The sequence below is a fragment of the Chamaea fasciata genome, unplaced genomic scaffold, assembly GCF_029207755.1.
Source record: "Chamaea fasciata isolate MVZ Bird 193981 ecotype frontalis unplaced genomic scaffold, bChaFas1.0.hap1 SCAF_3, whole genome shotgun sequence".
NCBI lineage: Eukaryota > Metazoa > Chordata > Aves > Passeriformes > Sylviidae > Chamaea > Chamaea fasciata.
This window is the reverse complement of record NW_027094088.1, coordinates 104364685-104377788: the sequence shown is the minus strand read 5'-3', so window position 1 is coordinate 104377788 and position 13104 is coordinate 104364685. Positions and strand designations below refer to the sequence as shown.

Sequence of the window (13104 nt, the reverse complement as noted above, 5' to 3'; positions counted from 1 at the left end):
ACCGGACCCATCTCACCATTACTGGACCCTTTTTCTTCAACGGGACCATCTCTACTCCAACAGAACCACATCTGCCACTCCAGGAGGTCTTACTTTGGACTGCTTCCAACACCCTGACCAACAGGGTGTCAGGTTGTATTTCTGACTCTGTCAGGGTTTTCTAGGATTTCTTGTTTGTTTATTTGCTTGCTTATTCTTCTGTACTATAACATCTGTATTTTCATATCCCTAGTAAAGAACTGCTATACCTATTCCCAAAATCTTTGCCTGACAGCCTTTTAATTGCAAATTTATGATAATTTGGAAAAGGGGGGGAGGGGCTTACATTTTAAGGGAGATTCCAACCCTCCCTGGCAGATACCTGTCTATCTAAACCAAGACAGTTTGTTACCCAAATAGATCTGAATTTGGATTCAGAGTAGACACTGTGAACCGCGTTTGCAGTTTTCTTTTTGAACTTTGATTCTTTGATTAACTCTCCTGTTTTGTTGAAAGGCTAAATAACTTATTTAAATTTATAAAAATACTTAGTTGCTTTTGAATGAGATGGAAGACTCTATTATGACAAGAAACCTCATGAAGTTTTTTTCATGTAATTTGCCTTCTACAGCCATTGTTTTATCCTCTCTGCAAAAAGAAACTTTTCTGGCTAAATTAGTCTCAGTAGAGAAGTTAGTTTTAAGCCATAGTGCTAATACTTGGAGTTAATATTGAACAACAAACAGCCATTCTCTGATAAAATAGATAGCTGAAGTGTCTAGCAAAGTTTTGGTAAGATAGAAATGATGGGGAAAGTAAGGTGAAGAACTGTCGAACAAGGAAGTAACAACAATTCACAGAAGAATATTGGTGGGAAAAACATCAGCCAAAGACTAGAAATAATCAAGATCATAAATTATTCTTTTCTTCAACCAGTGCTTCTAAATGATTTTATTCTTATTATGTATTAACTAAATTGTATGTATAATTTTCTAATGTTCAGTTATTCAGTGATAGCAGGAGGAAATCAGCTGTGAGTCATACACGTATTTTGAAAGTCATGCTCTATATTGTAGATCATAATTAAAATGAACAGTATGCTCTGATGAAAGAGTTTGACTACTTTGTCCTCTGGAAAGTTTATGAAATATTGTGGTAGTTTTAGTCTTGTGCTTTCTGTTTCTGTCCCTTTGATGTCCTCTTGCCACCTTTTGCAGTAGGGGGGCCATATCAGACTCGTAAGGAATAATGTGTCCAGGAGGTTCAATACCAAAAGTGTTACCCAGACTGGAAGAAAAAGCATCAACAAAACAACCAAACAATGCCCCCCTGCCAATAAACCAACCTAAACCAAAAAACCTAACCGCAAAACAGAATCCCATGAAGTGAGATGATATGATGGGTGATAGTGGTGTGAGTTGGGTGCCTGTTCTGTTGCTGTCCCATCTCTACTCCTGGTCAGATGTCTACACTGTATGTGGCCACTGCTTTCCTGGACTTACTTGGCAGGTGGGATTGGGGTGGTGGGAGGAGGGTTCAGGGACTTAAGAGGGAGTAGTTCTTCTCATTTCTGCAGCTGACATCTAAAATTAGTTGAGTGAATCACTCATGAAGGGGGTCTTTTTGCTCTCCACTGGGTATGAAGAAGCCCAGGGCAGCCAGCTCATCTCTGTCAGGGATGTCTAAAATTAGATGAGATGAATCCCACTCACTGTTAAAATTAGCTTTGCATGTACACCTCTAACTCTGCATTTAAACTCTTTGCTTTGTGTTTTTCTAGTGCTCTGTTTATGTGAACTTTCTGAATCTGTGAGAGTTTTATTTACTTATAAACGAAGGTTTCTTTATGATTCTGCCAGTATGACCCATCTCCTACAGCTGTCTCCACACAAGAAAAGAATCTTTTTCAGTAACTGGGAACACTTAAAAAGAAAGGCTATTTAATTGAAAAATGCAGTTGTTATTCCAACTGTACTTGAATTGTGCTGAAGAGATCAAACAATTTCTTCCTTTAGCATAATAAAGCTTTCTGCAGTCTGCTGTTGTTCCCTCCAGTACTGGAGGACCAGTTTAGTGCATAGATGTGCAATGCTCTTTCCTAGAGTGAGTTCACTTGTGAAAATGCTGGGCATTATAGCTTTCAGCCTCAGAGGTGGACAAATACCTGAGGTTAGGAATGTTTACATTTTTGAATCCTGAAAAATTTCTGTAGCCTCGGTAGTTAAAATATTTCAAGTGAGTCTTTCATTGCTGTATGGTAAACACAGCCAAAGATTCAACTTTTTTTTTTTTTTTTTTTTTTTTTTAATATATGCATCCTGTTAGACTCCTTTAAAGTTTGCTCTCCAAACTTGCAGAAGGGATTGATGGTAGAAGTAAAAAGTAAATGCCTATAAATGCAAGTCTTTTTGGAACACGTTGTGCTGGTTTCATCATAGTTACTTTCCTCTTTTTGTAACATTTGCAAATGGAATGTTATAGAACAACTAGAAATATTTACAACATAAGGTCAATTGGTGTGAGAGGTTGACAGCTGTACATAGTCAAGGTCCTATTGTACAGTATATCATGCTGTTTATCACAGTTGGAGCTTCTTGGCAGTAGGAACTGTAATTGTTCCAGTTTGACAACATGCTGAACTTAAGCAGCTGTCTGGCCTTGCAGAAGTCAATAGAGAGAGAAGACCTTGTAAAACCTTAAGGTCATAAGACCTTTCTGAAAGCTCTTCTAAGATTCCAGTTGCTACATGATTTCTAGCAAAATCATTGTCCTTTTGTTCTGTTTATTAATGAGGAAAATCAGCATTGAATCAATTATCTGGTGAGAGTCAAAATTAATAGTTTAAGAAATAAGCAGTTAAAAAGTAAAATTAACTTATCTCTTACTCAAGATAATTGGATGGGTGTTACTGACTTATGAAAAATGCTATTATCTGTTTGTAAAATTCTTTTCTTTCCCTCTTCTTTCTACTAATACAAATTTTCAGGTTATTTTCTTTTAGTAAACGAATAAATTGTTGCATAAAGTTCTGTCCATAAAAAGTTAGGTAATTTTTGTTTTGAACTCTTGTACTTGTTTCAGACTTCTTTGAAACTGCCATCTTTCAGATCAGCTTAAATACACTTGTTACTTTATTTGATTTTCATAAATGCTGGTGAAAAATGGTTTCTAATGTTGTAGAATGTCCTCAACAGACCACTTGGTATCTGTGTGCTCCTGCCTTTTCTTGAGTGTGTGCTCTTCACTACCATGAATCTAAATGGTATTTTTTGACTGGCTGTAATTACTACAAATTGGACAGGCACTATCTGTGGTTTCTAGCAGACTGGCCCTTGTTGGAACAAGTACCATCTGGACCTCTACTGAACATGAAGATTTACTCTTCCTTGAGACTTAGGTGCCTTGCAGGCCTCTTGGGGAAAGCCTCTTGGGCTTTGTTCTGGTAGGAGGTGAATAGTGGAGAACAAAAGACTGTTCATGTAGGGATGCTAAGCAGCTGACAGAGAATTTAAATAATGCATTTGAGAATGTGTGTTAAGACACAATTTGTCTGAATTGTCAATTTACAATATTTTATAATACTGTTTCAACAAAGTGCTATTATCTCCTAATGACAAAGTAATTGTGACATTATGCAATGTTTGATTCACCCTCAGGATATGTAAATCTTATGTTGTTGGGCTCTAAGCCAGTAGCTCAAGTCAGGCTCAAAAAAAGAAGTGCTTATTGCCTTTATTCTGTTGAAGTTTTAATTATGTCATTAGCTTTCTAATGCTTGTCTGTGTAAATAATGGCAATTAAGGATTAATCAGTCATTATCTGATGATGGGCCATCACTTCAGCTTCTTCAGACATTGATGGGTGGTTACACTTTCAGCTGTTCCTCATACTGCTTTTTATTTTGTCCGAAGGCATTTTGCTTCCCTTCCTTCCTGTGCCTTGTGTTTGAGGTCCTTCACAATAGCTTGTGTTTTCTAGCCCATAAATTACTCTTTTCTTCATTGTCTAACATTACTGCATTCCATCCTACTCTGGTACAAAAATTAACCAACACAGTGTCTTCTGTGCTTGTTTTACAGGCTCACAGGGTTTCTGTCAAAGTCCTTTGATGAATAACTAAATATAAACTACAGAAGGTTAAATATCTTGTTATATAATATCTTTTTAATGGAAACAGAACAGATGGTATCTACTAAGAAAAGGTCACTCAGGCTGGATTATATCATCTTCTTACATGTGCTTAGGAGCACTGACATAGTGGAGTGTTGAGTTATCTTTCAAGTGTGTGTTAGCACCCAGTGAAATTAATACAACAGCCTGACCAATATACAGGTGGATTAAAGGCAGAGCTGGAGTCATGCCCAGGTGTCTTGTCTCCCTCCTGGATGCCTTAACAGGGATGATTGAACTACATGTGAAAAGCACTTGAAGTGCTGTTACTTAGTTGATCCTTTTAATGTAAATTGTAATGGATTTTGAATATTTATGTTCCGTAAACTGTAGTTGTTCATGAGTTATCCCATATGTCCCAACATGTTCAGTTGTCCCTGCTGTTGCCTGACATTTTCTTCCATTTGTGAGCCAACACTTGCAGAGATATTTGAATCAAGCTCTAAAATTAGGTAGATTTATTGATTAGACTAAGTTCATTCCAGTTTTGCAGGAACAGCCTGTAACAGACTTGTATGAAAACAAGAGTTTAGTATTGTGTCTGTCAGATTGCTTTCTTTCCATCAGATTTAGGTGGCATTACTTGTCTGTCTTTTTTGTGCATCCTATCTCGTAGACTAGAAAGTGTCTCGGCCTTTTCATGTGGTGAAGTAATGTAGTCATGCATTAAGTTTGATTTCTGTCTATATTTTTACAAGAAGATTAGACACTGAACCAGGTGTTTTCTAACAGCTTTGAAGTGAGGTGGAGTGTGTGTGGATGAAATGCAGACATTGTAGGTTATTCGACATTCCTGGGTGTACAGGAAAGAAAGTTTCTTTCCTTCAAGGAGGAGGCTTTATGAAGAAATAGTGAAGAGAAATGAGGTGAGAAGAGAAAGGAGGGTCAGAAAGAATTTAAAGGGCAGTTGTTTCACATGTTGGAGTTGTTTTGATGGGGATGGTTTGTTTAGTCCTTTTCGGTATTTGGTCAGCACCTGGAAAGTAAAGCACCTGTTTCAATGTTTCCTCACAAATTTTCAATGTCTGAAAATTAAGTATTAAGACATTAATACTGAAGTTGGGTATCTGCAAAATCAGAAGGAGGAACTCAACAGTCTAAGAAGTTTACATGTTGAGCATGGAAAGCTGCTGTGCAGTGGAAATGCCAAGCAGATGAATGTCCAAATCTCTTGCCTCCTTCAGACTTTAGGTGCTTGCATTTCTGTCTGCTTAATGGTCAGAGCACAAGTTCTGTGAAGAGCACTGATGTTCAGGTGAGCAGCACCTGCTGGTAAATCAATCAGTACTGCTGTATAAAGTGGTATTTCCCTACACTAAAGGAAACTTAAGTAGTTAAACCAGCTGCCTGGGAAGGGATTCTAGATCTTCCTCAGCCTGAAGGGATTGAAATGAGTATATTGTCTTTCCTAGGAAATGACAAATCCCATTCCTTCCTTCTCTGCCCAACAACAGCCCAAACTTGGAGTGGCTGGGACATCCTTCCCTCATGTTGAATTTATGCTATTATGCAGTCAAGAAGGAAAATATTTTAGGAGCAGAGCATAGCCAAGTGTGGAAGGCTCTGAGGTGAGAAGGTGGAATGGGATGCTTTCAGTTGGAGGGGGCTGACAAGGATCAGCCAGTCCAGGATCACTCCAGGGCTGAAAAGCATGTTGCTCAAGGCATTATCCAAATGCCTCTTAAACTCTGAGAGGCTTGGGGCACTGACCACCTCTCTAGGAAGGTGTAACAGTGTGTGACTGCCCCCTCTGTAAAGAAATGTTTCATAGTGTCCAGTCCAGACTTGGATTTGAGTTTCTTTTTCCACAGATTTTTCTGTTTGTGATTTCTTCTTCAATGACTGACCAATACAAAATGCTAAAGCAGTTCTAGAAAAAATGCCACGTGTTCTACTTTTATGCAATTGTTGAAGTTATACAGGCAATTCTGTAAAAGCATCAATTCCCACACAGAGATGCTGCTCTTCCAGATGTGGCTTTGCATGGATTTGATCCTGATGATTGTGTCTGTGTGCTGTGCCCTGCAATTTCACATTTGGCTTAAATCTAGTCATTGCTGAGCCTGCTGTTGCAAAGAAGGGCCCTGCCCTCCATGCTGGCTGCTCATTCCTGCCTGCTCCAGCATTTGTGATTTTCTCTTTAATCCAACTTAATGTAATCTTTTATTTATTTAATTTTGAGGTCAGTTAGATGAATGAACTGATCCAACTTACTCTGTTGTCCAGCTGCTGCTAGAGCTGATATGAAAGAAGTGGCAGGAAAATGTGTCAGGGGTTGGTGTGTATGTGCTTTTCGGCAGTAACAATCACTTTAGGCTTAGGCATGTTCATAAAATGCCTAATTGTTTGTATTCCCCTGCATAAAGCATGAGTGCTTTGCCATCTTGCTTCTGGATCACAACAGACCTTGTGTGTACAACTTTTTTTTTCCCAGACTTGGGTATTTCAGTGTGCACAAATTAGTAAGTTTAGGCTCCATGGAAGCTGTAAGTCAAAGGGGGAGTCACCTTGTGAGTGTGAGGAATGCCCATGGCTTCAGATGTTGGCATGGCAATGTGGTTTAACATTGCCTTGGACCACAAGTACTCAAATGTTGACTAAGTTGAGTCCAAATATGAGGTTTAGTACAAAAATGTTGTGATTTGAGCAAACCTTATTCCTTCACAGGTCAGGAGATTCTCGTGTTTCATTTTTAAAGGATAAAAGCATTGGTTGTAATGGCACATACAGCTGGAAGTTAATAAAAAACCAAAGCAAATACATAGAATTTATTAAAGTTTTTGATGAAACAGGAGACTATGTCCTTCAGTTTGGATGTGACTAATTATTGAAATGATTGTCCTATAAGTACATGAAATACACTTAGTTGCATATAATGTAAACAACTGTGCAGCTCGTGTTAAGCATTTTTGCTAAGCCTTCTTGCCCAGTATTGACATTTTTACTAAAAAGTATTCTGCAGCCATTGGGTTGCTTATATAATCCTCTTGGTTTCAAAGAAATGAAATCTGTTCAACCAATCTTCCCCCATCTGTCTCCTGTAGCACTGCTCTTCTATGTGGCAGGCTTATAGCTCCCTCCAGAGTTCTGTTCTGTGCTAAAATACAGAGGGGAAAAAAAAATAAAAGAGATTACTGTAAAAGAATTGTGTTTTCTGCTCAGATCATGTTATCTGCATGACTCAGCCTGTGTTTGCACAATTCTTTTGAATTTATCTTGGGGTTTTTTTTTTTTTTTTGTATCATAATGATTTACTTGTAGAACTTAAAGATATTGGCTGGTTTGCATACTAGGTTTCTTCATTTTTCAATGCCTTCACTGTTTTAGGGTTTTTTTTTGGTTTTTTTTTTTTTTGGTTGGTTTTGTTTTAACTGAGCATGGGCATCAGGAATGAGATACTCAATTTGTGCACATATTTTAAGTGGGCTTAGGGCTGAAGTAAAGAAAATATCCTGCATTCCTACACTGTGGTTTTTTGGTATAATAAAGTAAGACTCAGTGTACAGTCTGCTAAATATTTAATTTGTTGCCATTCAAATAAGGAATTGATATTTGGCCCAACTATTAACTAAGGTACAAACAGCTTTTCTAAGTCTTCTCTAACTTAAAATTTATGAATTGTTCTTAAGAAAAAGAACCTCTTCTAGATTGTCAACTTTTGAATAGCCATAAGTATGTCAAATATGGAAGTATTTAATAGATCTTGTTAAGGAGATTTGAGATGCTCCTGAACTGGTCATTAACCTGAAAGTTTGTCTACATGTATTAAATGTTTTCTGCATCAGCGCATGAAGATTTGCTGAAATAGTGGGGAGGAAAATTGTTCATGGTAAAATCAGAACTTGTAAAGAATTTCTGTGTTCTTCTGGACAACGCCACAAGGCCCCTGTGAAACTTGTTACCAGCTAATGAAAACTGCTGTTCGGTTGTGTGTGGGTGGATTTTTGGCTGTTTTTTTTTTGCTTTTAATGTATGGGTGTATGTTTTCATCCATCTTGGAAAAAATGTATGAATCAGCATCTACTCCAATGCTTGCTGCTCTAATTTTGCAACTCTTTGGGTTTTGTAACAGAGCCCTTGTTTGTCACAATGACCAAAACACATGTGATTGCGGCCTCCAGAGAAGCCTTTTATGTCTGGCAGTATCGGGTGGCCAAGAAGCTCACAGCCATGGAAATCAATCAGCTGGCACGGACCAGGAAAGAGGGCAGGGAAAGGTTTGTCTTCAGGCTGTGTCATTTTTCTTCCTCTGCTCTGGTGTAATTGATAAGGTGGATTCTGCCGTGTCTAAAATGCAAACCCTTGTCGTCTTGTTTGTCCAATCAGGTTTGTTGACTTGCAGGCCTGTAAGATGAAATACTAGTTTTGTATAACAACTGTGTGTTTGTTATCGAGATCCCTCAGACATTTTTGGATTAGTTCCTGTACTGTGTCTCCATTTGCTTGATGCATGTTTGCATGTTTTCCTTATGGAGCTGTGTGTCTTGATGCCTTTTTACTCCTCTCCTGTTTCTCCTCCATGCTTAGTTTCCAGGCAGCTCTGTTCCCTCTGAAAACTGCTTCTTGTCTGTCATTGCCTGTAAGAACATAGTCTGTCCAGCTGGCTCTTCTCTAATACACTTGTGTCTGGTTGTGGCTTTGACAACTAATCCTGTAGGGACTTTTATCCTCTCAAACTAAATAAGCCAAAGTCAACATTGTTTTGCTTCCAAAATATTTCCTTCCCAGCTGCTCATTTGTGCCATTAACTTTTCTGTCACCTCCACAAATTTGCAACTTTGTTATGGTTTTCTTTTTAGTTATTTTGCGTGTTCTTCCATATAATCTCTACACTATATCATCTTTCTATAAACCTACCATCTCTTGTCACCATATATCCCTAATAATGAGTAATTATTTATACATACTGTAATAACTTACATTGTTGTAGGACCTGGATTTCCTAGCCTTGGACAAGATTATAAATTGAAAAAATATTGAAAAATATAAATAGTTATAATTCAGCATTAGTGATGACTTTAGCATTCTAAAATCTTTCCTAATGCTACTTTTTAAGGCAAAAGAGAAGTTATAAGTGTTGAATAATACAGTAATACATAAGGTTTTGTGGATGTGAAGCTCGTCATAATGATGGAGAAGAGCCTGGGTTGGGGAAACATAGAAGTGCACGTTCAAAAAGGACAACAGTGATTGATGGTTTTCAGCAGGACACTTAACTGTAACAGCAGGAACTTACTGTTACAGGATGAAAGTTTACAGATCATAGGGGAATAGACCATCAGGGGCTGTGAAAGTGAAAGCAGCTGCCATATCTTGATATCAATACAAAGCAGGTTTATCCAAGGGGATGCTTTCAAACATAAGAACAGGCATAGCTTTTATTCTCTTCTCCAATTCCAATGGTTTCTTCTCCAAGGATCAAACATACTGATGCTGCCAAAGATGATCCTTTCTTTGGACTCACTTTTTCTTCTAACTTTCTTGTTCTACAGGATCTATCATATTGATGACACCTCTTCAGGGTCTGGAGATGGACACCTTGATTACAGCAGAGCTTTTGAAGTGAGTGTGGTTTTGAACTAGTTTATTGTAGTGTCACTGGTAGCTTGAAAGAGCAGTAATTAGTGTTGATTTATTTATTTTATAGATTTTCATTAGTAGAAGTGGTTGTACTTAAAATTTCTTTTATTTCCGCCTTTTGTACATAAGTGTTATGTTTCTTCCCTCTGTTTGGTGGTGTGACCATGTCATTATGTATTACTGGAAATATACAGCAAACTATAGGGAACATGGAAAAAGTGTATTCTGGGAATGTACAGTATGTAGACACCTGCTGTCTTCCTGGCCTGAAGCAGCTCCCCTTACTTCAACAAAATATAACTTTGTTGAAACTCAGTAACCTTTGTGATTTTTTATAGCATTCTTGGCCATTTTTACGTCATGTGTGTGTGCAAGTGCTGGCTGTCCTTACCAATATACCTGAAATTAATTAACAGACCGCACAAGTCAGGGGTTGTTGCTTTCTTGTGTTCTCTGTTTCTTGTAACACCTGTTACATTTTGGGTTTCTTGTTTTTCTGAGAGGGGCAGGACAAGAAAGGAAGCTGTTAATATTATTGTCATGATTCCAATAACAAAGGCTACTGATACCATAAACTATCCACAGACTGTATGCTGACAAGGTTTCATAGCCCCTTTTCATGTGGATACTTAGCAACACTCTTGTTTATTTAAATAACCTTCTTTTTTTAGCAGGGCATTCTTACCTTTGCAGTAAAACATACTGATATCCCTTGTTTACTTTCAGGGAACAAGAGATCCAATTTGTTCAATAACAGCATCTGATAAGATACTACTTGTGGTAAGCTACATGATTAACACAACTCCTAATTGCCTCTTGTGCTTGTAGGCATAAGATTCTTCTCTGTGTTCATAAGCAGTCAAAATTTCAAAGCATTTTTGAATTTAGAATTTACATGGACGAAGTCTTTCTGAACTTCCTCAAAGATAACTAACAGTTTCTTCTGTTAACCTGGATTCTTTCTTTAGGAGGGCTAATTCACTAAGTACTTACTATTTAATTACAGACTAGTTGCCTGAGTTAATACTTACACACAGGATTTTATGAAGTCTGGGTCAGAACTTAATTCTATAATCTGAGTCCTGAGAAAGCTCTTTGAGACAGTATGTTCTGGACACAAAGATTTACAAACTTTGTCTGTTTACATATTAGTGATATAATGCATGGTACTGTACTATATACAGATGAATACACTTATGGGTTATTTAGATGTGTGAGGTATTGAATCATGCCAAAGAGTTGGTGCATTTTTTTGTTCCAAGCTGGAAAGTGATCTCATTAGATGGACACACTTACATATGGTCTTTAAAGTGAACTAACTGAACAGAACAAAGAGAGACAAAGAACAGTGTTTCTTCATGTTATCCACCTTCCAGGAAAGACCTTGGTGTTTTCTCATGTTCTGATTCCAGTGTGGACTCTTACTTGTTGTTTTGTTATATCCTTTGACTGGATTTTACAAAATCAGAGGGTCATGGGACAAAGCATGAACAAAGGAAGTGTGCTGGTTAATAAGTGACTATGGGATTGTTGCTGCTTGAAGAATAAGAAAATGAACTTCTGACAATAATTAATCTGTGACTTTTTTTAAAAGGAAAGGAATGAGAGGAAATGCCTTTGGGACCAGATCTGGATAAATGTGCTGAAGCTGAATGCATATGATAGTGGTTCAATTTCCCAGCACTTCTGAACTAATCTGCCTTTTAGTCTATAGGGTATACATATGTGATGAAGTAAAAAACGGTGATTTATGCTGAGAATCTTAGGGACAGCTTTGGGGGAAGAAAAAAGAAGGAATAAAGTTTTCACTCCTTTGAAATTTAATGTTGACTCATTTCCAACACAAGAGTTGAACAGTCGACAAACCGAGCTGGATATGTTGTTCACTTTACAGAAACACCACGAGAAAATAGTGGCAGTGACCATTTCAGTTCAGAGATGTCACTCCTTTCACCCTGATGGCCTGATGATATCTTGACACAGGGGATGGGTGTTTCATTCAGCAAAATAAAGATAAATCACACTGGTACTTAGATTTGTTTCCTGTTACTCCAGCCTGTGAATAACCATTGTATTTTATAGCATTTCCTTTTAAATCTAGCTCTGGTCTTGCAGTAACTGTTGAGACTTGTTGGTATGCAGACAGCCCCACATGAGCAGAACTGTCCTGCTTTCAGACCTGGGCTGGTGCTGCCATATGGAACTCTTTGAGTGAATTTAGTGCGGGACAAGGATCTTTTCACACCTCTCCTTTTTTATTATGTAGACCATGTCTGGAGGTTCATGGCTCCTGAAATTCTGTGGACTGTAACTGTTAAACATCCCTGATTTAAGCAGATCTGTCAGTTGTAGCATCTTAGAGTATCTTGTTTAAATACCAGAATTCAGAACCCTTAGGGTGATGATTTCCTCTTTTCACTCAGGCTCTGTCACTTATCCCAAAGCACTTTTGTCTAAAACAGCATATAAATAAGACCATTTTAAAGGGTTTCCTGATGGACAAATTCTCTCACTAAGACAGCATTGCTTTCCTCTAGGGAAGAGAATCTGGCACTATTCAGAGGTACAGCCTCCCTAGTGTGGCTGTGGTGCAGAGCTATACCCTGGAGTGTCGTGCCTATCAGCTGTCTTTGAACTGCAACTCCAGGTGAGTTACAGATCTGCTTCTAACACAGATGTCCAGTTTCAAAATTAAGCACTAAAATTTGTGAAAATACTAATTCTGTGAAATCTATAATTTTATAATAATTTTGTACAAATTTTAATTTAGTATAAACCGTTTATTAATTTTAGTTATTAATGGTTAATCATTAATTAACCATTTATTTATTACTAATTATTTCCACCTGGACAGTCATTGCTCTGAGAGACTGTTAGTAAAGGTCTCTTATGTTTTACACCCTGTGTTCATGAAAATAACTTTGTTTTATTAGATGAACCAAACAGAACCTGCCTTTGATCATGACATGAGTTGATAAAATTATGTCATAACCTGAAATTTTATATCTATGACTTCTTTCTGTTTCTGTGTCCTTCTAAAACCTGGAAACTTTGTTCATCCCATTTAATTTTCCATTGTTACAGGCTTTTACTAGTGGTGATATTTCTAGTAAGCCTGGTTCTCCTGAGTTTCATCTGTGCCAATACTGAGGTTGCTTTCTACTTAACAGCTATTTTTTTTTTGCAAGAGAGTGCATGAGAGTGTTGGCAGAAAAGGCAAAAATATACAAGAATTTGTGAGGCAATTTTAATTACTTCAAAATAACTTCATAATGTCAAACAAAATTCATAATGCATGTGTAGATCTCTTGCCTTTGTTTAAAAGGCAGTGTGACTTATTCAGAGCCATATTAATTTTGTTTTGAACCCAAGCTG

The 13104-nt window shown here is 37.6% G+C and overlaps 1 protein-coding gene across 2 annotated transcripts in view; it reads left to right on the top strand.

The window, feature by feature from the left end:
- The window catches only part of WDR35 (WD repeat domain 35), a 49322-nt gene that overhangs the window by 21606 nt on the left and 14612 nt on the right, over nt 1-13104 (top strand). For both annotated transcript variants that reach the window (XM_066179976.1, XM_066179977.1), the window contains 4 exons: nt 8222-8366; nt 9642-9711; nt 10456-10509; nt 12267-12376. In XM_066179976.1, coding sequence (XP_066036073.1) covers nt 8222-8366; nt 9642-9711; nt 10456-10509; nt 12267-12376 — 379 coding nt within the window. The remainder of the gene's footprint in view (nt 1-8221; nt 8367-9641; nt 9712-10455; nt 10510-12266; nt 12377-13104) is intronic.